This window comes from Zootoca vivipara, chromosome 5 (assembly GCF_963506605.1).
Source record: "Zootoca vivipara chromosome 5, rZooViv1.1, whole genome shotgun sequence".
In the NCBI taxonomy this organism is placed as follows: Eukaryota; Metazoa; Chordata; class Lepidosauria; order Squamata; family Lacertidae; genus Zootoca; species Zootoca vivipara.
In genome coordinates, this window is record NC_083280.1 from 77,750,056 (window position 1) to 77,773,990 (window position 23,935).

Here is a 23,935-nt window from a genome sequence, read left to right on the forward strand (position 1 = left end):
GCGCTTTCTGATTGGGTGAGGGATTCCGGTTTGTCCCGCCTCCTTTTTAGCAAAGCGCGCGCAGCGACGGTTGTAATCAGTTTTATTTTTTCCGTTGGGGTGTACGTTCGGGGGCGGGGGAGGTAAGTCGGCTGTTTCAGGGCAAAGCCGGTATGGGCGGGAGGGTAGCTGCCGTGAGGCTCCCCGTTTTCATAAATAAAGAAAGGCCTCGCTGGCCTCTAGTTCCTTCTGACATGCCTTGCATTCCCCTCCTCCCGGGCTTAGGCCTTCCACTGTATTGCGCTGCTCGACGGTGGCTTCCCTCAGACTCTCCTGGAAATGTCTTGCTCAGACTTCGCACACCGCATCGATGAGTGACAAGTGCTTCTTTCTTGTTTTTTTCGGCGGGGGGCGGCGGCGGGAAACTCATCAGGAAGTTTGCTTGTTTGTTGCGGGCCCAGTCGCAGTGCGAGGCAGTGGCAAAATGTAAAATGTGATTAATCAACTCAAACAGACAATGATCTGGTTTAGAAATGGCCACAGTTTTATTGATTACGGATACAGGTGGATTTTTGGCTCGGGCATTGGGTGCATGTACATCCGTTCCAGCCCCCCGGACAAATAATACTAATTAATTTTAAATAGGTAAAGGGACTCCGTTCCCCCAGAGTTCCTGCTCAAAAGAACTCCTGTAGGTGACCCTTTACTTTTTGATCCAGAGTACTTCTTACTTGTTTTGCTGGAACTTACTAACTTAAAACATCAAACATTTAAAACTTCCCTATAAAAGACTGCCTTCAGATGTCTTCTAAAAGTCAGAGTTTATTTCCTTGACATCCTACGGGAGGGCATTTCACAGGGTGCGCTCGACTATTATTATTATTATTTATTACTTACACCCCGCCCATCTGGTTGGGTTTCCCCAGCCACTGGGCGGCTTCCAACAGGAGATTAAAAATACATTAAAATATCAGTCATTTAAAAACTTTCCTAAACAAAGCTGCCTTCAGATGACTACAGTCATACCTTGGGTTGCATATGCCATACGCTGTGGGTTGTGTACTTTTGGGTTGCGTACTCGGTGGACCCGGAAGTATTTACTTCCGGGTTCTGCCGCATGCGCTGAAGCGTTCTGTGCATGTACCCAGAAGTGCTCTATTGGTGCTTTGCACATATGCTAAAGCGCCGCTCGGGTTGAGTACTTTTCAGGGTGCGAACGGCACCCTGGAACGGATTGGGTACTCGGCCCGAGGTACCACTGTACTGAGAAGGCCTGGAACAATCCTAGAAAAAATGTTCCCTTAGGAAAATACAATAATACCTCTGAGAACAATTCCCGCTTGTCTAGCGTCCATTCCGGCAAATGGGTTACTTCCGAGTTTGCTGCATGTGCAGAAGCGTAAACTGCTCCGCGTGTGTGTGCAGAGATGCGGCACTTTGCCTTGCGTCCTTTTTGGCTAGCGGCCGGGGCTCTGGAACGGATCCCGGCCACAAAACAAGGTACGACTGTAGCCTAGAATCACTGTTTTTCTGTGGTGCAAATGACCAAAATTGGTGATTAGTGCACCTTTAAGACTGTTTGCTCTCTTGGAGCTGCTTTTAGTCTAAGAAATGGTTATTTTTCCTCCTCCTACCTTGGCAGATCATTGTGTTGTTTGCTTATGGTGCACACAAAGAGAGTAGCAGATTATTATTATTATTTACAAGTACCGGTACGCAGCTGACTGGGATGCTCACTTAGAACCAATAGGTCTTTTGATGGATAATAAATTAATACATTATTTATACGTTGCCTTTCTACATTGAGTTTGCTCAAAGCAGCTTACAAGAAAAATCCACTTACTATCAAATACAAAACACAGGTTGAGGTCGGTGGAGAAAGAAGTTTACAGAATAAATTCAAAGAAAATGAAATCAATAATTCAGCAAGCATAGGAAAAAAAACAAGAAGAAAGTTACAGTAATATACAATAAAGTTCCAGCTGCTGGTGCTGCTCTTTTTGTCTGCCAAGGAGCCTTAGCAGCCTGGCTTAAGTACAGTTCAAATAGAAAGATTGACTTGCTAGGTTAGATAATTTGCAGCTGGCTTTCTTGTTTCTCTTCCAGAGAAGACAAACAGCAGAAAAAAAAGAGAGATGCTGAGGAGGGCAATGACAGTAAGTAATTTTCACCAGCCTCCTGGATGTTCCAACTGCTGATTTAGCTAGAGTTTGCTTGCCAAGACTTGAAAGGAAGGGATCTAGCCGTGAAACAGCAAGCTGGAATCTTCCTGTCTTGTGGTTCAAATATAGGAAGAGCTTCAGTTTTCAGACTGGGGCACCTACTAGTGGACAGCATGAAGCCTACCATGGACTGAAGCAATAACAGCACAAGGAATGTTCCAAGGGAAATAAGTACCTTTTCAATCAGGTAATTTGCTTTCCACCAGCGAACACCAGAAGTAGTGCTCTATACAGAGATGTCAACAAGAAAGCTGTCAGGAGTGTTTCATCCATTCGTAGCACGTTTCCTGGGAAAAGCAGGAATGTGTGACTGCTTTTGTTCACTGACTAGGTAACTGGAATTAACCACATTTCTTGAGATTACCATATAATTTAATATTATTTCCTGTGTGAGACACCATATCGGTTCTGCAAAATGTAGCCCACATTGGAGATAAGAATGATCCCTTATTTACATCAATTCTATGAATGACGAGCTGTACTGAACACACACAGCCCTGTGTGTGTAAGGTTATCTCCCCCTTGGACTACTGTGACATGCTATATGTGGGGCTATCTTTGAAGGTGACACTGAAACTATAACTAATCCAGAATGCAGCATCTAAATTGGTGACTGGAGCAGCCACCAGGACCATATAACTCTGGTTCTGAAAGACCTACATTTTACGCATATGTCCCAGAGTTTGAGAAATAATATCTTGGCCATAACCAGAGAATTGACCTGTGGGATTTAAATTTAGTTCCCCAACTCTGACTCCATCAGCACTGCACTAGTTCTTACTATATTTATAATAAAGTTCTGTCAATTGGGTAATGTTTAAACATTAGACCATTATAAAATACTTTAGCCTTGACTTTTACAGGCCTATATTTTAGCTCATAATATCAATCTCAACATGTTGTACCTGGCAGTTTGAAACACTGCCCTTGCATTAAACTTGTGTTGCCTATATGATCTGTTGGCCAGCATGAACTGGTTTCATGTACTCTGTACTCTCTTACTGCTTCTTGCTTGCTATGGCGTTTTACATAAATATTTTTCCTTAAAGTTCTTTTATCAGGTGCCTGGGCATTGCAACATCAACAAAGGTTACAGGGCTGGGAATACATATGAAGTGGAAAGAACAGTGTGCAATTTAAATTAGTTTATGATTGTAGGGAGATTGTTCTAACCAATTTTATGAGAAACAAATAACCTTTTTAGCAACGGGAAATACTTTTGAAGCAATATTAATAAAAACACATTGGCTATAGCATCCTTAGACTATTGCCTTGTACTGTATTTCAAAAAGTAAGTATAGTTGTCTCTTGGTACGTAGAAAGAGGAGTGGGATGATGTGTTCAGAGTGATTTAATGGCTGGATATTTTATAGTTTCTTGTTTGCTGTTCTCCATTTTCTTATGTAGGTTACATTATGTTGGCAGTTTCCACTGACAAATATTGGGGTGCAGTTTTATATGTCAGTAACTTCTGTGACAAAAGGTACATCTTACTTTCCTTTTATAACCACATTTGCATTCCACCAATTCATGTAAAATGTTCAGACATTATACAACAATACAAGCACAATGATATTTTTTAATGCATCAATGGCCATATTTTTGTGCAATGCATAATAATCTCCTTTGAAATAATGTTACTTATTGTAGGTTGATGCAAACCATAATGTGGCCAAGCCAGTTATATAAGCAAGTAGCTGCTTTGCCCTTTTAGTATTCGTCTTCAAGAGTGTTGTGGACTCAGTTATGGGAGTACACATATTTTTCTTTTTGTGTTATGCTAACTGGAGTTTTTGGCATTACAACTTTCTGGTTATGTGTGGATTTAAGAGTGTTGCATATATTTTCCAGATGAAAGGGAGCTTCCTATTGCCTGGTTCTGGCAAAATCTTCTCTCTTTCACTCTGTGGTTTTCTTTCTTGACCCTTATATATTCTCCACTGTAAAAGTGATTTTCCATACTGTATTTCAGGGGGGAGTTCTTAAAGGCCTGTGGATTCTGCAGAGGAAGCACCATGGGTTATCTTGCAAATCCCAAGCAAGACAAACTTTGTAAAATGTATCTTTTTGCTTAAAGAAGCAGGGGGTGGGGTTTAAAGGCGAGAGCTGCTATAATAACTAAACTGCTGCTTTTTCTACCATCTCAACCTGTTGCTGACATAATGGGACATGGTTTGCAAAGGGACATTGCCCCCCTGCCTACCATGGTTTGTTTTAAGCATAGTTTGTGAACCCACCATAAGCCATGATTAGAAGGACAATCAGAGTTAACTTTAACTATACAGTGGAACCTCGGTTTATGAACACCTCGGTTTATGAATTTTCGGTTTATGAACGCCGCAGACCCATCTGGAACGGATTAATTCACTTTCCATTAATTTTAATGGGAAAGTTCGCTTCAGTTTATGAACGCTTCAGTTTATGAACAGACTTCCGGAACCAATTACACCCATGTTTCAGTTTATGAACGCTTCAGTTTAAGTACTTCACAGACCCGTCTGGAACGGATTAATCCACTTTCCATTACTTTCAATGGAAAAGTTCGCTTCAGTTTATGAACGGTTACTCCGTGGACCGTCTGGAACGGATTAATCCACTTTCCATTACTTTCAATGGGAAAGTTCGCTTCAGTTTATGAACGCTTCAGTTTATGAACAGACTTCCGGAACCAATTGTGTTCATAAACCGAGGTACCACTGTATGCTGATGTCACTGCAACAGGACTCCCTAGTTCAGGGACATGGTATGCAGGCAGGCAACAGCCCTCAGATGGCACCAATCCTTATTGAAAACCAGGGATCTGCTTCTTCTTTTCTTAACGCAATCTGCACTGACTAGACTTTAGTTCTGGCCTTTGGAACATATCTATAAAAAATGTAATTGAAGTGTATATTTTTGGAGTGTGTACAGAGTCATTTGGTATCTTCAAGCAAATATTAAAATGCACTATTACTTGTGATGCTTGCTGAGTTCCAGTTAAAACTAGTGACTATTCTCTGCAAAAAAAAAAGGAAGTTGACAATTTTGGAGCACAGTTTACCAGCACAATATTGCACTTGATAACTGCAGCTAAGACAGGGTTTTTCTATGAACCAAGATAAAGAAGCAAGTTGTTTACTTGCTTATTGGTACAGCTGGTTGTTGTGTGAGTAGCTGCTAAGCTCCATAAGCCCCTAGAATTCATTTTCTTTTTTCTGTAATGCTGCCTGTGTAGAAGATCCATCTGCTTAGTGCTCTTATTACTAGGTTTGCTGGTGGTGTGTGGGCTATTTTTTTTTTTTTTTTTTATTTACAGTATTTATAGCCCATTCTTAGTTGTATGTTTTCAATCCCACTGCGGGAAACAAAGTAATAAAAATAAATGGAGAAAAATAATTTAGAAAAATTACAAAATATTTTAAACAGGACCAATAAACAATGCTATCATAAGTTAAACAAGCAAACTTTCAGCAACAAAAAGCAGTATTTTAAGTATAACCAAATATGTACGTAAAAGCAAGCAAAACATTTAAATTGATTAAACAACCAATGGTATTAGCAACAATTCTGAACCTATATTTCACTCATGGCAGCCCGCTCTCTTCCACTCTGTGCCAACAGATTCTCTCTTTGTGGCTTTTGAGTAACAACATATTTCATTCCTGTTCTCCAAACCCTGTGAGTAGTACAAATTGTCCATAAGCATCAGCAGCAAAAAAACAAAACAAAACTCGCTCCTATCCCTTATCCACATTAGCCACAGAGAAAAGAACATACAAATATAAGTTTTGAACCGTATGATGTTGAACCAGGCAAGCCCTTGTTTCCATATCTCAAACATTTGTACTGTTACATGTAATAAATTAACTAAAATTTAGGGAAATCCACTAATAAGAATTCTTTCCAGGGATAGTGAATAGGGGGAAAAATTAAACGAAAAGGGGGTGGCAATAGGCCACAGCTGGTGTTTCCCTCCACTTCCCAGGCCTGAGGAAACTCACAGGCCTCAAGGTCAGCAGGGCTGCCAGGTACTGACATACACATGAATATGCTGGTTTCCCCACCCTACACTCCCTGAATATTCAATGTGCCAGTCTTAAGCATAAATTTGTCCCATCCCCCCTGCCCACCCAATGAAGAATTTAAAGCAATAGCTGACTCTTTAAAAAAGTAGTTCTGGTCTTTTATATCTTGGAAACAACATTGCTAATTTTCACAGTTGTGTCATAGATGAGGGGTCACCCAAAGCATGACAGATTTGAATGGTAAAAAATGTCTCTCAGAAGGGCTACATAATATATTCTTTTTCCCTTAAAGTTAAACAGTTCTAGAAATCAACATTTCTCTTGCTGATTCCAAATGTCTTATGCGTAGATAAGTGGCATTTGAGCTACAAACAGCCCAAAGTCAGTAGTGGCAGGCTGGTTTCTTTCCTATTTAAAATGAACAATTAGCAGAACTGTTTATATAAACAGAACATTTTGTTGAAACTGCTAACATTCACATGCCGATAACAAGCAAGTAGATAACCAAGTTCTTTATTTTTTGTTTACAGTGAAATTGCCTTTTTGAAAAAGGTTTAACAGTGTGATCTTGTGAATTGATCTGCGTTAAGCTGCAGTGACTACTGAATTGTATTCAACTTTCTGTGAGGTGAGTCAGGGCGGGGGGCGAGAAGGATGCTTCAAGACAGTCACAAGTTTGTGGGTAGGTTTAAATCACATGCTGGCAAATTCAGGTTTCACCATTAAAGCTGCTTTGGAGGACTTGTGCAGCAAACCTGCTTCCAAGAATATCAGCGGCAATAAGGAAGGTGAAGGGAAAATGTACAGGAAAGTGTGGAATAGTGATTGCTTGGCACAGCATTGTCTAAGCTCCTGGCAAACATATCAAAATGAACCCTTAATAAACAGGTTGTCTGGAAGCAATCAAAACCTTGGCTAGAATTAGATACAGAGATTGAAAAAAAATGGGAATGCCTGCTTCACACCTTTTGGTGAGGTCTTACTCCTTATGCCATCAGTATCAGGAGTCAAGCTGATGACTGTCTGTGAGCCACAGAACCTCTTCTGACACTTCATTTGTGAATCTGGCTCAGAAGACTCAGTTGGTTCAATCAGAATCGTTGTAGGAAAACTCACATCGGGGTTTGGGGGGGAGGAGTTAGAAAATATTTTCAAAACAGTATGAAAAAATATTTTATGGTAATTTTGTTCTTGATTTACTTTTGAGTTCTTCTATGAAGTTGCAACTTACTTTGGGTCCATCCTGTGGAGAAAATCAGGCTGTAATCAAGTAAATAAATATGCTGTCCCTACATACAGGCAACTTCACCTTTAAGCATGTTCAATATGTGTGCAACTCCTCATAGGCACGTCGCATTGAACCCAGAAGTGACTCAAAAACATCTCAAAAATGGGGTGTTTGCAGGCTTTTTCAATGGTGTTTCAAATGTATGTAATTTCACTTAAATGTGTGGTATCTGAGAAAGTAACCCCTGTGTAAATTGGGAGTTGCCTGTATTCACTTTAAAGTATTCTTGGGGTCCACTCTGTTCTCTAGAAAGTGGTGTTGGAGCCAGTGTATTTTGCTCTACAAAAAATTTACTTGTACATAATAAAACTGGGGCCGCTAAGCAGTAAATGCTTCCCAAGGGAGGAGCCTGTGCACATAAGCTTAACAGCATGTACAGATACGGACGTTTATGTGCTGTGTTCACACATGCTGCATAAGAAATAAAAAATGTAACATCTCTTAAAATTTGAAAATATTTTTCCCCTTACAAGTGAAACAGTGCATACAAGAAATAAGCAAAATAACTAAACAAGGACCAGAAGTCACCCCAGAACTGGCCCTACTGAACATCTTCCAAGATAACAATGCCCATTCACACTATAAAGAGCTCATAATCCACCTATTCTCAGCAGCCAGAAACATCATAGCCAGACACTGGAGGGACCTGTCAGGAATAAACATGGAACACTGGTATCAAGTAGTATGGGAAACAGCCTTACTAGTAAAGCTAACCAATAGACTGAAACTGACACGGGGACAAATAGAAGAGGAAGCCTTTACTCTGGTATGGCTCCCCATTATCACATACATAGCCCAACAAGACAACAACACAAACCCACCAACAGCATATGATTCAAATCAGTGTGACTAACTTAACCCAACAAATTTGGACAAACAAATTCCACTGCAGCCATCCAAAGACAATCAACCTAGGCCACCCCAACCTCTCTCACCACCAAGGAAACATAACAAGCGCATAGAAAGAAAACCTACCCAAGTGACGCTGACACAAAAACCCCACATATATACCAAGTAAAAGAACATAAGCCGTCCCCCCCCTTTTTCTTCCCAACCGTATACTGCTTATAAAAAAGTAAAGGACCGCTGGATGGTTAAGTCGAGTCAAAGGTAACTATGGAGTTGTGGCACTCATCTCACTTTCAGGCCAAGGGAGCTGGCGTTTGTCCACAGACAGCTTTCTGGCTCATGTGGCCAGCATGACTAAACCGCTTCTGGCGCAATGGAACACCGTGACTACCCCTGTGAATTGGCAATACATATTGTCAGGGGGACGCCCCATAGGGAGCCTCCTCCCGTCATCCTGACCAGCACTTCGCCCAGCGAGAGCGGTAGCAGCGGGTCAGGCGGGGGGACTGAGGAGGGAAGCGGAATGAAGGGAAGTCCGTTCTGTCTTTAAAGGTTTTATTGTGCATACTATTTACAGTGCAGAGATAGCAGAAAAACTGACCTCCTAGTCACTCACAGAATCCAGCAATGGTGCCCGTCTGCTTCCTATGTACCGTAATCTTTGGAAATTTATTTCAAATTTAGAGACCTTAAAAGCATTTTAACTACCACATTGCAAGCTATTTCTACAGAAATCTGCAAATTCATGCTTGTAGCATTGTTACAGGTGCTGCTTCTCTCATGGATTCATCACTGCTGAAGTAAATATTCAGCGTGAATAATTTTGTTTGCACAGTTCAGCCCGCCAGGTTTTGTTTTGTTTTTTTCAAAATGAATGAAAAATACTTCCAGAAATCCAGTTTTAAATAAATAAGACTCATCCAAATTAGTTTCTTTGTTAGTTCACAGCCCTAGAGCTGAGGCTACTAGGGCCCATGATTATATGTAATAATAATTTTTCCATTTGTAGACTTATATTGAAGGAGATAACTGAGCAGTTTTTGTTCTGCAAAGGGATGGTGATGATTGTCAATAACTCTTGGATTGAAATAAATAAAAAACCAATGAAGGAAACCTACCCTTGAAGTGGATCCCAGCTGTACACCCACCAGCCCTTAGTCATCATCTCATCTATGTCTAAAATATGTCACAAAGAGCAAACAAAAAGTATCTGCAGATTGAGTAAAAGAGCCAAGCTGCACATTACAGAGAACAAGATATAACCTTGAGGGCCATTAATGCATCTGATGTAAGAGTATAGAGACAGCCCAAGACACTTGGTTGCTTGTGGTAGAAAACTTAAATGATGCCCCTGCTCTAGGTGATAAAAGCAAAAGATAAGTAACTGACATTCTATATTTTAGTGGTATTTGAAAATGTTCTACCTGAGGTGTCCCTCCTCAGTTCTGCAGACCGGTAAGACTTGGCCTGTTAGAGCAAAATATTTTATGACCCCAAGTACAGCAATCGACTTGACATTCAAAATGCTGTAATCCTTATCCATTGTTTGTTGCCAAAACACATCTGGGCACAACACTGTCCCAAATCTATCTTGAGTAGAAAGCACTTCCATTGCGTAAGTTGACTATGCATTACACTTTAACTAGGAACACTTGACATTGTATAACTGTAAATATTCCTGATTGTACCAAAGATGTCTATTCACATTTTAGATCAAGTGTTCCACATCACTGACTTCTTGGAAATGCAAAACTTTTTCTTCCTGACCAGTTTCCTGTGAGTCACTAATATGCCTTTGCAGGAAACTAAAGCAGAAACTGTTGTAATAGCATATGACTTCAAAGGGGTAATTATTAATTTGGGTTGTGAAGTCTTATTTCAGGCGAGGGGAGAGGGGTTATGGTGTGTTTGTGATGTCCATGACAGTTTCTCCAGTTTGCAAATGTTCCGATGGGTCCAAAAATGTCAGTGGCTGAAAAGGTTGGTATCCCCTGATCTGAGAACACCTGCAAAAACTTTCAGCCACAAACTGGAATGCCCAAGGTTTTCAGTTTCTGCCTTTATATTGGACAGCACAGGGTGTCCATATCTTCACCATAGCTGCCAAGTTATCCCTTATTTTAAGGGATTTTCTCTTATGCTGAATAGGCTTCCTCGCGAGAAAAGGAAAAACTTGGCAGCTATGATCTTCACTACTACTTGCAAGGTACCTAACCATACCCATGATTGATGCCTAGGAATAAAAGTATATATATGGCATAACTATATGGTGGGAACAGAATTGCAGCTGACCCTTGAAGAGCAGGAGTAGATGACTTTGTGGTACAAGACAAGCATCAATCTATGTTGGCAAATGTGAGGGAGGTATTAGCATGTTAATGGTCCCTGACACCAAATTGGGTGGCTCATATGTCATTGAGCTCTTTCCTCATGTGCTGGAGGGACTGCCAGGATATTGGCACTTACTGGCACATGTGGTGGGACAGTTGTTTGGTTGGGAGTGGAAATAGGTTGGGAGAAATCAGTTCATTTTGGAGACCGAATCAAGTGTACTCTTTCCATCCCACTTGCTCCCCCCCCCCCCGGGAATGCACATTTAAATAAGGCCTTTAGTACATGTTCATTCTAGCTGTTCTTCTGTGTACAACAGTAAGCATTATATAAGTAACCCCTAACAGCCAGTTAAGCCTCCCTAAGTAGGTGTGCCTAACTCTGCATAGAAGTAGGCTGCTAATTGTTTTGCTAAGAAGTAACTATAACATTGATCTCTAATTTGGTCTTTGAAGTGACTAAAGATAATTTGCTAGACATAATAGAACTCCCCACAGATTGTCGTGTGTGTGTGTGTGTGTGAGAGAGAGAGAGAGAGAGAGAGAGATGGTATAGCAGTGCTTTGTGTCAAAAGACTTTATATCTTGTTATATTGCTTGTGCAAGCCCTTTTTCTTATTTCATGGCTTCTAATTGTGTAGTAAGAGCCGTTACAACAATCAGTTGCAGCTTGTAGCAAAGCTCAAATTTGCTGATGCAGTTAGTCACATTTTAAGAGATCATTGACCCATCAGTAAGACTCTGACCACCTCAGAGATAAAAAGCAAATGTTCTATTGGCCACTTATAGTGGAACAGATTAAGAAATGGTGTAATAATTAACAAAGGTAATGGAAATGTGCCTTTTAGTTCTAACCAGTATACGTCGGTTGCAGGTTTTATCTCTCTCTTTTACTTTAGTACAGAATCTAAATGTAATATTAAAAAACTGATTGCCATATGTCACTAGAGAAATGCAGAGCAATGAACATTTATTAACAGCCTTACTGTAGCATTCTCTTCTTCCATAATTTTAAAATTGTCATCCCATATTCTTCTGTGTATTAGATATTAAAAGCAAATGAAAGGTGAAATGTGTTTAAGGCTTTGCAGGCATTTGAGCAAATAATTTTAGGATTGCTGCATAAATAATTCCTGTCTTAAAAACACATTTTGCAGATAAAGTACCTTGAATTGTTTCTGGCTTGGGGTTTATACCAAAAGGCAGCTTAGGTTCTGCTTGTTGCAGGTGGTTAGATGGATATCGGTTGATTTCAGCTGAGGGTGTGGGCAAGGTGCTTGACTGGGTCTGTGCCATGATGTGCCTGCTTGACACTTGTCCTTTCTGATTTTATAACAAGGGTCAATGAATGCCTCATAGGCCTCCATAAGATGAAACACAAAGCATTGCTTGGCATTATGGGGATGAGCCTCTGTAAGTGTTAAGCTCATACACACCTCCATGCTCTTTCTTCCTCCTGCATGGCCACAAGCTCAAGCATTGCTTCCTGTTTTAAATTAACCATGGTTTATTCTTATGTCTTGTGGTTTAATGTTACTTCTAAACTCAACTGTTACTGCTAATCTGAAGGAGCGAGTACTTGCAGGTGTGATTAAAAACCATCTCTTGTTACTTCTAATCTAGACAATTATAGTGCAGTGTCAAATTTATCATCTTTGGGGCAAGATGCTCAGGTGGATCAACACCAGTCTCTTGCATGAATCCAGTTACAGTGGACGCTCGGGTTGTGAACATGATCCGTGCGGGAGGCACATTCGCAACCCGCAGCACCGCGTCTGCGCACGCGCAGGTTGCAATCCAGCACTTCTGCACATGCACAAAGTGTGATTTAGCGCTTCTGCTAAATCTGCTAACCCGTTCCGGTACTTCCCGGTTTGGCGCAGTGCACAACCTGAAAACGCACAACCCGAAGCGTCTGTAACCCAAGGTATGACTGTATTTGGATTCAGGTATACAGTGGTACCTTGTTTCTCGAACGGCTTAGTTGTTGAACAAATTGGTTCCTGAATGCCGCAAACCCGGAAGTAAGTGTTCCGGTTTGCTAATGTTTTTCAGAAGCCAAACGTCCAACGCGGTTTCCGCTTGAGTGCAAGGAACTCCTGCAGCCAATCAGAAGCCGCGCCTTGGTTTTCGAATGATTTCAGGAGTTGAACCGACTCCCAGAACAGATTAAGTTTGAGAACCAAGGTAGCACTGTACACACTTAGTTCTGCTGTGGTCACCTAGTTTCAAATCATAGCATTAGATGCAAGATTGTATCCCCAGATTGTAAACATTTAATTCCAAAGCAACAGTTTTTCTTTTTATTATTGTATAGAACAGGCACCCCCAAACTTCGGCCCTCCAGATGTTTTGGACTACAATTCCCATCTTCCCCGACCGCTGGTCCTGTTAGCTTGGGATCATGGGAGTTGTAGGCCAAAACATCTGGAGGGCCACAGTTTGGGGATGTCTGGTATAGAATTTAGCTACAGTTTTTGTGTAGAAGATGGAAAGCTATAAATAATGTAAAGTTCTCCTCTGATTATACAAAATCTCATTGAAATTAGACATGGCTTGGGAGTGGGTGAGTTTTTTTGTAGCCTGCATGTAGAATTGCATGAACCTCAGCCCAGCTACCTAATGTGAGAGAGAGCCCCACAATCTTGGCATCGATATTCAGAGATTGCAGTCTAAATGAACATCTGTCAGCAGTGATTTGGAGTGCTGCCATTGAAGAAGGTTGTTCCCATCTGTGGTATCAACCACTAGAAATGCTGAGTGAAACCAGCGTTCTTCTTTCTCCCCCTTTCCTGTTCCTCCACTGAAACCATAAGGATTTGTTTTTTAAAAAATTAAATCAGAGATTCAACCAGTGTGTTTTAATGAAATCTGAGATTATAATGATTTTGTCAGGTCAAGCATGGAGTGCTTTCTTTACTTAGGCGATCTTCTATTTCTGAATTGACCTTTGCAGGAACCTAATTTAGTGGGAAACATTCCCTGCTGTTTACAGAAAGTAGCTTAGTATATATCTCTCTGTGTGTAGTACAGTTTCTCCTGTTTTTGTTAGTATGCTTTAAGTACCGGTAGTGCCTCAGTATAATGATAACCCTACTATTTGGGGAATCAAGCACAATACAGCTTCTCCAGAGTTGTTACTGCTCTAGAGGCTTTATCCCAAATTGTTTGTAGTATTTTGTTTCCTACTTTCAGGAAGTTCTTTAAGTTAGGAGGAATGAGCAAAGAATTGAAGTGCTATATATAATAATACTATTCTCAGGTGCTGAGTTATGATGGCTATGTAATCTAAATAATGCCATTGAGAAAGAAGAAGGTATCAGCATGTTTAGAGGAACCCCTAGGTTTGTAAAAGTTATAGGGGAAAGCTTTAGGAGAAACCCCCCCCCTCTGCCGCCCAGCAGCCATAGGAAGCTACATGTATGTTGTGTGGGAGGCCAAAAGCAAGAGGAGATCATAGAATCATAGAAGTGTAAAGTTGGATGAGGAATTGAATGGGGAATCCCAAAAGGAGACATTGTTGGATGACTAGAACCCTGAATAGTAGTACTCACACTGCAACATTTTGTTGCAGTTCCCACTTGTATATTTTAGTTTGTTGGTAAGGCAAAGCAGAGGTTGGATGGCTATCTGTCATGTATGATGTAGTTGCAATTCCTGCATTGCAGGTGTTTGGATAGATGACCCTTGGGATCCCTTCCAACTATAATTCATTGTATATTTAAACTCTTGCACTGATAGTACTTCTATATGGCTATTGGTTTTAAATGTTGAAATGGATTGTTTGTTTTTTACTATGTGTACACTGTCCTATAGGAAGAAGGGCTGGATAAAATTATAACAGAAGTAAGTTAAATGTAACATACTAATGAACAAATGGGGCAAGTGGTCTCAAACCTATGCTCTGTGGGGCTGACCTAAACAAATTATTTACTTTTGTCATTCCTCTGTCACTTTTGAACTCTGCAACTTAGAGGTAGCAAACTCCAACCTGTTGATAGTAGGCCAGTGCCTAAAGTTTCATCATGCCTTTTTTCAAACACTGCATAACCTTTAATCTCTGCTTTGGCACTGCTGTTTCCAGCAGTATTGTATCTTTCTCAGACTTTGTGGTTCATGTTGACCTTGGCTGATCTTTCTCTTTTACCAGACCCATTTAAATCCTACGGATGTTATTTGAAAACCGTAGCCTTGGATTAGGCAACACTGAACAGTGTTCCCAATTTCTCTCTCTCTCTCTCTCTTTTTTTACCTTCTGTCTACTTCATCCCTGCCATTATTTTCTCTTTATAAATTACCTATAAATACTGGGTTATTCTTTTTGTTTCAGCTGGATGTGATGAACCCATGTTCTTCACTGTGCTATTGAACTTGAAACTGTTTTAAAGTGTAATGTGGACAGTTGCTCATCCACAAGATCCATGAAGCCACAATAAATAATGTGTACCTAAAGCACCCATACTCAATTGATCCTACCCACTGCATCTCACAGTCCTCTTTCACTTTTGGTGTGTTCCTTTCATAAAAAAAGGAATCTCAGTTTTAGATTTTACGTGAAATAAAACACTTGTCCCTACTAGGGCAGAGAGTAAATAAAATATGTTAGGGTATGTTTAATACTGCTCCAGAACTGGATTGATTATAAAATGTGTGTATATTATATATGCCTTATACAGTCATGCTACAATGTAGAATCTACAGTACTCATAGTTTTCTAAGGATTTGGTGACCTCTGATGGGCAACTAAGAATATGCATTAAAGATTTTCTGATAAAATGAGAGGGAAATGTTTCTTATTGTAACCTGCTGAGTTCCTCTTTAAGAAGGAAAATAGAATATAAATAATTGTTTTATGTGTTAAGTAATACATGCTTAAGAATTTTATTGAGCGTTGTGCTTGTTTTTAAAAAAAATATTTTGCAGGAGATCAAAAATCTGGAATACGTATCGGAGATCTTGGGCTCCTGATTTCAAGTGGAAGCATTCATGATTGTGCATGTTTCGCCAACACTTCAAAAAAAAATGCCAGATGGGAGCAGAAGCTGATGTCCAAAGTGCCAAGTAGCAGTGAACATCCAGATTTGAATAATATGAAAATCATAATATTTCAGCACAGAAACAGGACTGGAAAATTTCATTGATGTTGTCATCTCCTTGTCTTCAAGAATCTTAATAAACCTGCATATTTAACTAAAAGTTAACAAACACAGCTAAGTTTTAGAGACAATAGTAGCATATCCCTTAAGAAGTCTGATGCTGTTGAAGCATGTTTCCCGGGCTCACTGTGACTCATCCCATAAAAGTCACATGGGTAGAAATGGCTGTTGGACACAATAGTGTTCTGGGCTCTTTAAAACACAAACAGTGTGTTTCAGTTGTATGATACATCTCAGTTTGTAATGTTTTATTAGGGATACTTAACCACCTTCCCAAATTGGTAGGATGGATTTTTTATTTGGGTAATTTGTATGAAATACTAATATTGCTACCCTTTAATGAATTATTTGAAAAATGAAGAGTGATTATAAGTCATTTTAAGCACCGTGTGTTAAATGAACTATTATATTTATTAAAAATTTCTTCATAATCAAAAAACTGAAAGAACAGCATGTCCGCAGCACCTCAAATTCATATTTTCTTTGGTGCACCTAGCCTCCCAGCCTCATTAAAGACTTCTAAAGAAGAGAGGTTTTCAGCATCTACTGCTGAAAAATGGCAGAAACTCTACTTTTCATTTCCTAAGGACACTTTTAAACTTTGTACTAGAAAATGTATGTGTCTTGAACATGTGGATCATCGGACACCGAATGATACAGAATTGACTGCTCAGTCGAAAAATCAATTCCCAACAGATGGTGGAAAAGAATATGGGTTGACTGATGGTTTTTTGACAGACTTTAGAGCTGGGGCTGGAAGAGTAAAATTACTCGGCAATGGAGCTAAGCATCTTCCATATCAGCAGCTTCTCACTGATACAAAAACAGGTGAACCAAGCAATCAATCTGAAGATGCCAAAGGAGGTACCAGTAAGATGCACAACAACCTTACTATTCCTCCCTTGGCTTCTAGTACCGAAAAGTTTAGCAGAGGTCTAGAGTCTATAGGACAGGATGATAAACCATCAGATGTTCAGTGTGCTCATTACCAGCTCTTGAATCAATACTTGGAAGGATGTTTCCCACAAGTAATGAAAGAATCTGGAAAACCACTAAATATGTATTCAAATCTTCCAGTTTCAACAGACACTGAATTCCTTAGTATTCTGACTTCAAGCCAAGTTGCTCTGCTTTCAGGAGGGCATGCTGTAGGACAAAATGAAACACAAAACAAATGTACAAAGGCGAGTGGAACAGAATTGGATGGACTTTGTAGGGAAGATGAAGCATCCACAGAACTGCATATTCAGTTAAATGAAAATGGTGGTTTGTGTGCAAATATCACTGATACAGATAGCTCTCTTGAACTGTTTGACTTTGATAGTACCGTGAAAAGCAACTCGTATTTGAGAGAAAATAGCTTTCAAGAAAATGCTGATATGCCTACTGACCATTTGTGTTCATCTGATGATCAACCTAAGAAAGAAGTACATTATATTGAACCACGGAAGAAAGGAATATTGTGTTCTCAAGTCAGCCACTCTGGTAAAAGATCTCAAACATCTGAAGATATTTCACCAGCAACTTACATTACACTCGGAGACCAACGGCAATCAAAGAAAGCCAAATTGATTTGTTCTCCAGTATGTGCAGTTCCACAAATAGAGCAACTGAGAATTTCAGGGTTTAAGAAACTTTTGAAACACCCATCCCTGCTTAAAGACTGTTTATGCAAAGGTCAGAAGTACACCGTCTTAGTCACAGTTCTACATCCTTGCCATATTAAAGAAATACAAACAAAGCCAGGATCTAAATTGTCCTCAAGAGTCCCTCTAGCCACAGTCGTAGTTTTTGATCAGTCTGAAGTACAACGAAAGATTGCGCTGTGGAGAGCAGCAGCATTTTGGTCACTTACAATGTTTCCTGGCGATATCGTACTGTTCACAGGTAAGGGGTAAAATGGCACTTATCAGTTCATTTATGACATTTTCCATAGGCAGTATTCTAGACAGTGAACTGGTATATATACCTTTCTGCTGAGTCTCGGGTACAATGTAAAGTGTCTCTGAAACACATTCCCTATTGTAAGCACATTTATAAAAATTACACCACAACTAAAGAGATGTGGTAGAGGAGTCGCTCTCCAGTCCCACCCTACAATTAATGTTTCCTAACTATTTGGAACATCCAAGAAACCTCTATCGAACATTATCATGACACTGCATAATCTGTTCTCCTCTGCTCCCCACAAAGCCAGTATTTTTAATACTGCTTTAACTCAAGGCAGCAACTAAATTGGAGCACAATTAAATAAGAGATTGTTCTTTTCTCAACATGCATCTGCTCAGATTGGATGATCAGAAACAACCTTTGCACTCGCTTCTCCTTCTTCCCTTGCATGTGGCATCACTGTCAGTTTGCAGCTTAACAATAAGCATGATTTGCTGTAGCACTGGAATTGAAAAGCATTTATTAGTGTTTGCCCTCCAAAGTCAGGGTTTGAAGTGAGTTTCTGATTTTTGTTTGGAGGTCAAGTGCTAATCAGTGTTTGCCACAATGATGGAGGAGAAAGAAAACAGTTGGTGGCTCAATTCATAAAAACATGGATTGGAGGCTTGGCAAAACTCTTATGCTATCTCTGAAGACTCAACTTTGAAAAATTATTCTTTTTTCCCATCAGAACTGTATTTACTGTCACCCTAGCAGAGACAGGCAGTTGTGAAGGGTTCTCCACAACGTGTTTTGAAGCCAAAATTTGGATTGAAAGCTGGACTTTTAATATTGCCATATCTTTGCCCAATTCAGACAGACTAAATATCTAAAATGTCATGCAAAGCTTGAACAACTTGGTGGCGCTAAGTTTTTGAACAGGGACTAGTCCAGCTTGTAGATTTGAAGTGGGATATGTCTGTGTGTGTCCCCCACCCTGTGACCCGGACTGAGGTTTCTTCTCTTCATTGCAGATGTGATTATAAATGAGAATCGCTGGAATGGGGAAATACTGCTGCAGTCAACGTTCACTAGTCAGTTATTGAATCTTGGAAGCTGCTCGACTATTAATCAGAACAAATGTAAGCTTTGATACTTTGCATACAGTGAACTCCTCTTGTCCCAATTCATGATTTCCTTAATAATTTAAATCTAGTATTTCCCAAACTTTCTTAAAATGGCTGTATAATATCATCACTTCTTTTACTAAAGTTCATACCCTTCAGACAAATTTAATCCAAATATTTAATGCATGAGGAACACAAGAATGTAGAAAACATTATTGGCCTGTTGAACTTGTGAACTGTCTCTTGCATACCTATGGCTCAGTAAAACATTTTTCTACATGAAATGTGCATGTTATATGCTTGCCCACTCACTTTCTTCCCTATCTCCCTATCCTGCTCTCCCCAATAATACATACTTTGTATCCCAATATCTATCTGAATTTCAATCTAGGTTCAGGGAAGGCATGGGTGCAGGTGATGTGATTGAGCATAAATTTCTGTCTGCTGATGAGAAGAGCCGAGGATGCTCTCGTAGAAAGAAACTGAACAGGGCCAATGTGATAAAAAATTTCCTGAATAAACACATAGATAGATGATGCCTTTAAAAAACACATGAATCACAGTGGCAGCATTCACACATCATGGTAAACTACATGGCAGATGTGCAGAAGGCTCTTTCATTCCTTCCCTCTAGCTAACAGTAGCAGAAAACCATGATCCCTGGAGAATCATGATTTGTTCCACAGCAAACAAACCATGGTGTTATCAAGGTTTGTTTTTTGTTTACTAATCAAGGTTTGTTTGGATGAAACAAGCTATGGTATAAGCTTGGATACAACAACATGGATTGTTGCTTCCACTGGTTAGTGGAGAGGAGCAAAACTATGTACAAATTGTGATGTACAAATTGTGCCTTTATGAGTGCCTTCTGGGTGGTATTAAACTAAGTTTTACTCAGTAGAGCCGCTGAAATTAACGAACATGACTAAGGTCCATTAATTTCAATGCTTACCCTGAGTAAAATTTAGTTAACTATCACTTCTGAAATTGTATTTGCATTAATAAATATATATCTTTAAAATGCCTGTTGTCTTTGTTGCTTCCACTGGTTAGTGGAGAGCATCTTAAAAAGCAGAGACATCACCTTGCCGACAAAGGTCCGTATAGTTAAAGCTATGGTTTTCCCAGTAGTGATGTATGGAAGTGAGAGTTGGACCTTAAAGAAGGCTGATCGCCGAAGAATTGATGCTTTTGAATTATGGTGCTGGAGGAGACTCTTGAGAGTCCCATGGACTGCAAGAAGATCAAACCTATCCATTCTTAAGGAAATCAGCCCTGAGTGCTCCCTGGAAGGACAGATCGTGAAGCTGAGGCTCCAATACTTTGGCCACCTCATGAGAAGAGAAGAATCCTTGGAAAAGACCCTGATGTTGGGAAAGATGGAGGGCACTAGGAGAAGGGGACGACAGAGGACAAGATGGTTGGACAGTGTTCTCGAAGCTACGAACATGAGTTTGACCAAACTGCGGGAGGCAGTGCGAGACAGGAGTGCCTGGCGTGCTATGGTCCATGGGGTCACGAAGAGTCGGACACGACTAAACGACTAAACAACAATCTTTAAAATTTATTTCTAACGGCTTAGAAGCCTATTTTGGCATTAAGTAGTACATAATTTTTAAATTACTATTTCTGAATTAAGTTAAGAACATTGCTAGTTATGCTTGCAAGTGATATTTTGGTCTGGGATTACCATAGGTGAAACATACAGCCCCCCTGCCCAAAAATTAGAGATACTTTTTAATTTTATATATGTTCTTTTCTAGTCTCGCATATAGTGGATGTCAATATTCTCCAGGATTTGCTGGCATATGTGTCTTCCAAGCATGCCTATCTTCAAGCTCTCCCCCATAGGAAGACCCAGACTTTGAACAATATACAACATATTCAACTAGATCAGCTCAAACCAGATAGATTGGTGCACGCAATAGTGAAAATTATCAACATCACTGTGCTATCAGGTCAGTTGACTTTTTAATCCTATATTTCACTGGGGCTGTATCTTGAGATTGAAAAGAATAAGGTGGACATGATAGTTCCCTGGCTACAGATTTTAAAAACCTAAGAGTAGACCTTGAAAATATACCTCCCTCTGACTTACCTGTTTGAGAGAAAACAGCCACTATGCATGTTATTAATACAACTATTTCTTCTGTGACATATTTCCGTCCTCTCACTAAATACTTAAACAGACTTTTCAGATCCCTCTCAAGGAGAAAGGGGGAGCATGGTACCTGAAATACTATAGATAAGAAAATGGTCATTGTTTGATTTATGAGACTACCTGAAGTTTCCCTACTTACAAATAATGTTTTCATTTGCTTAGGTAGAGAGCTTATCTGATTTAACAACATACCTTACTAGTGAAGTTAAGCCAGTGATTTCAGTGAGGTGGCTCACGTGGCTAACGACAGAGCTGTGTGCTCTGTCCCAGATTCTTCAGTAGTAATGATTAATATCCTAGATAAGAATTGACGATAGGTCTAGATTTCCTAAAATGAGTGTATGATTGGAGAGCTATTACCTGGCATTCTCAGAGAGCAAAATAATGGCATGTTCCTTTCACCAGTTCATCTTTTTAATCTATGTAGCATCTTCCTTATTCCAAAAGTGGGATCCTCAGAATGTACAAATATTTCTGACATTCTGAAAGAAATGCCTTCTAAAACTGATTAAGGGTTAACTCAAAGTATTCACTAATACCTGTTTTCAATTTTGTTCATTTTGGAAACAGGTTATTGATGGATTGATTGCATATATATATGTAGCATCACACATAAAAAGTTGCTGCTTGTCAATGAATTTTCATCCTGTTTGAAAGGAAGATTTTATATCCAGGATGCAGAGTTCTATATGGCTTATTCTATGTGCCCAATGACTTGTTTTTTAAAAACATCCCTTCATGTTCCACATAGTAACCCCTTTTCAAAACCAAGGGGACTTTCAAAGTAGTTTGATCTGGCATGGAGATCTGCTGTTCAAAGGGGGAAGGTCAAAAATACCACTGGATATGCCAAAACCAAAAGTAGTTCATTGTGTTGTTGTCTAAAACAGCATATAATACAATATTTGATGGGGCCAAGTCACTCAATGTTTGGGAAAAGATTTTCAGGAAATGTTGATCAACCATTACCTTGTACCATTTCCTGATTGTGGTTCATAATACTGTAGTTTCTGGAAATATGATTGTTTAATATGGTGAAGTTAACCAGGCTCCACCTGATGCATGTTCAGCTGAATTGTTAGTTTCCCCCTCTTCCGTATAATTTTTGGTGTCAAAATTCTGCTTTACTTAACATTAGCACCCTCAACTACTCCCCCCTCAACTTCTATATAAATCATGTTTGTGTTTGCAATATTTTATCTTTAGAATCTACATACAGTTACAAAGGAGAAACAAAAAGAAAAATTATTTTAACAGTGGAACAAATCAAGGATCAGCATTATGTCTTGGTGTTATGGGGCGCTCTATCAGCTCACTGTCCTCAGCTTCAAATGAAAAGAGGTAAAAAGTCACTACTTGTTTTAATGCAATATTTGTGGAATTCTTTGTCTGTGTAATCCATTGACATAGGGCAACAGAAGGGAGCAAACAGCATGTTATCATTTGACCCTAATCTCATTTTTGTTTGAAATGGCTATCTCATACTGTATATTACAAATGCCTGTCAAATGTATGGCTGATTTATTACTTCTGACATAGCAATATCAATCATTTTTGCAACTTTTTCAATTTGTTTCCAAATGGTTACTAACTAGTTAAAGGCTTTTATGTTAAGCAACAAAAATAGTCTCTCTTTATGTTAGAACTAGCAAACTGCCTATCGTTATGTGATATATGTCCATGTATATTGCAGGGTCATCTTGTGTATTCTCCTGTGTGTCCCTGTGCAAAAATATTAAGATTTCTGTTCTTTAAACAACTGCAGGTAGCTGACTGCTTTTTATGGCATTCATTTCAAGCTCTGTTTTGTTAAATTAAGGCAAAGAAATCTAACATTGCAATTCATCTAACATTTGTCATTCAACCTTGCAATTTAGTCTACAGTTAGTTTTGTGAGTAATTTGAAATTTCAAACAATTTGTGTTTAATCATTAAAAGACTATATCTGGAAGGTAAGATAAGACTTGTGTTCTTAACTGTCCAAATATCTATGTCTGTTGAAAAATCCTAAATGTTCCTATCAAGACTACCAGGATCAGGAGCTCACTTCATGCCAACCAGGGCTGTAGGTCGTGACAACTGAGCATTATGACTCACTCACCATAGAGCAGCATGTGGTGGTCATTCATAGTACTACTGAGTATAGGAAAATAGATCAGCATACAGAGGTCATTTCTTTTGGAAATCAAAGTATTTACAAGCCATTATTTCCTTATAAATATATTAATTATGTGAGAGTGTAATCTTGAGCACGTTCCTCAGAAGATACAGTAACATTCTGAATATAAAGAAGTGTTCATATGTATTGAAATTGAAATACGACTATCTTTTGTTGCAAGGATTTTAAAGAGATGTTGTTCAGTGGTTTTGGCCATGATCTGTAAGCCAGGAAATTGAAATCTCTTCCCAGCTATGAGTACACTAGGAGACCTTTAATGGTTGCCTTCTCTCACCTTGATTGTAATAAAATATTCATCCAATAGGAGCAAGCCCAAACCATGCAATATGTGACCTGTGTCGGAATTGACCATATGATGTGTGTCTCTGTCATGGGTAGGCAAACTAAGGCCCGGGGGCCGGATCTGGCCCAATCGCCTTCTAAATCTGGCCCGCGGATGGCTCGGGAATCAGTGTGTTTTTACATGAGTAGAATGTGTCCTTTTATTTAAAATGCATCTCTGGGTTATTTGTGGGGCATAGGAATTCATTCACCCCCCCCAAAAAAATATATATAGTCTAGTCCGGCCCCCCACAAGGTCTGTGGAACAGTGGACTGGCCCTCTGCTGAAAAAGTTTACTGACCCCTGGTCTATGTGATTTGGATTCTAAAGGCATTGGTCCTGTGCAAACTTTCATTGGCTGAGGAACCTGTGGCCCTCCAGACGTTGCTTGACTACAGCTCCTAGCATTCCTATCATTGGCCGTGCTGGTTGGGACTGATGAAAGTTGG

The 23,935-nt window shown here is 39.6% G+C and overlaps 2 protein-coding genes across 2 annotated transcripts in view; both read left to right on the top strand.

Moving 5' to 3' along the window:
* Positions 1–18,703, top strand: LOC132592173 (shieldin complex subunit 2-like). Its single transcript, XM_060274984.1, has 3 exons — positions 1–3,684; positions 6,736–6,833; positions 15,596–18,703. The coding sequence occupies exon 3, from the start codon at positions 16,281–16,283 to the stop codon at positions 17,724–17,726; it is 1,446 nt and encodes a 481-aa protein (XP_060130967.1). The 5' UTR covers positions 1–3,684; positions 6,736–6,833; positions 15,596–16,280; the 3' UTR covers positions 17,727–18,703.
* The window catches only part of LOC118096431 (shieldin complex subunit 2), a gene marked incomplete at its 5' end in the record, with an annotated part of 11,720 nt that continues 6,485 nt past the window's right edge, over positions 18,701–23,935 (top strand). Inside the window, 3 exons of the mRNA XM_060275206.1 lie at positions 18,701–18,839; positions 20,588–20,782; positions 22,192–22,326. Coding sequence (XP_060131189.1) covers positions 18,701–18,839; positions 20,588–20,782; positions 22,192–22,326 — 469 coding nt within the window. The remainder of the gene's footprint in view (positions 18,840–20,587; positions 20,783–22,191; positions 22,327–23,935) is intronic.

What these genes read in the sequence shown, in the direction of transcription:
- LOC132592173 (XM_060274984.1), top strand. Translation starts at nt 16,281, where the DNA reads ATGTCCGCAGCACCTCAAATTCATATTTTCTTTGGTGCACCTAGCCTC.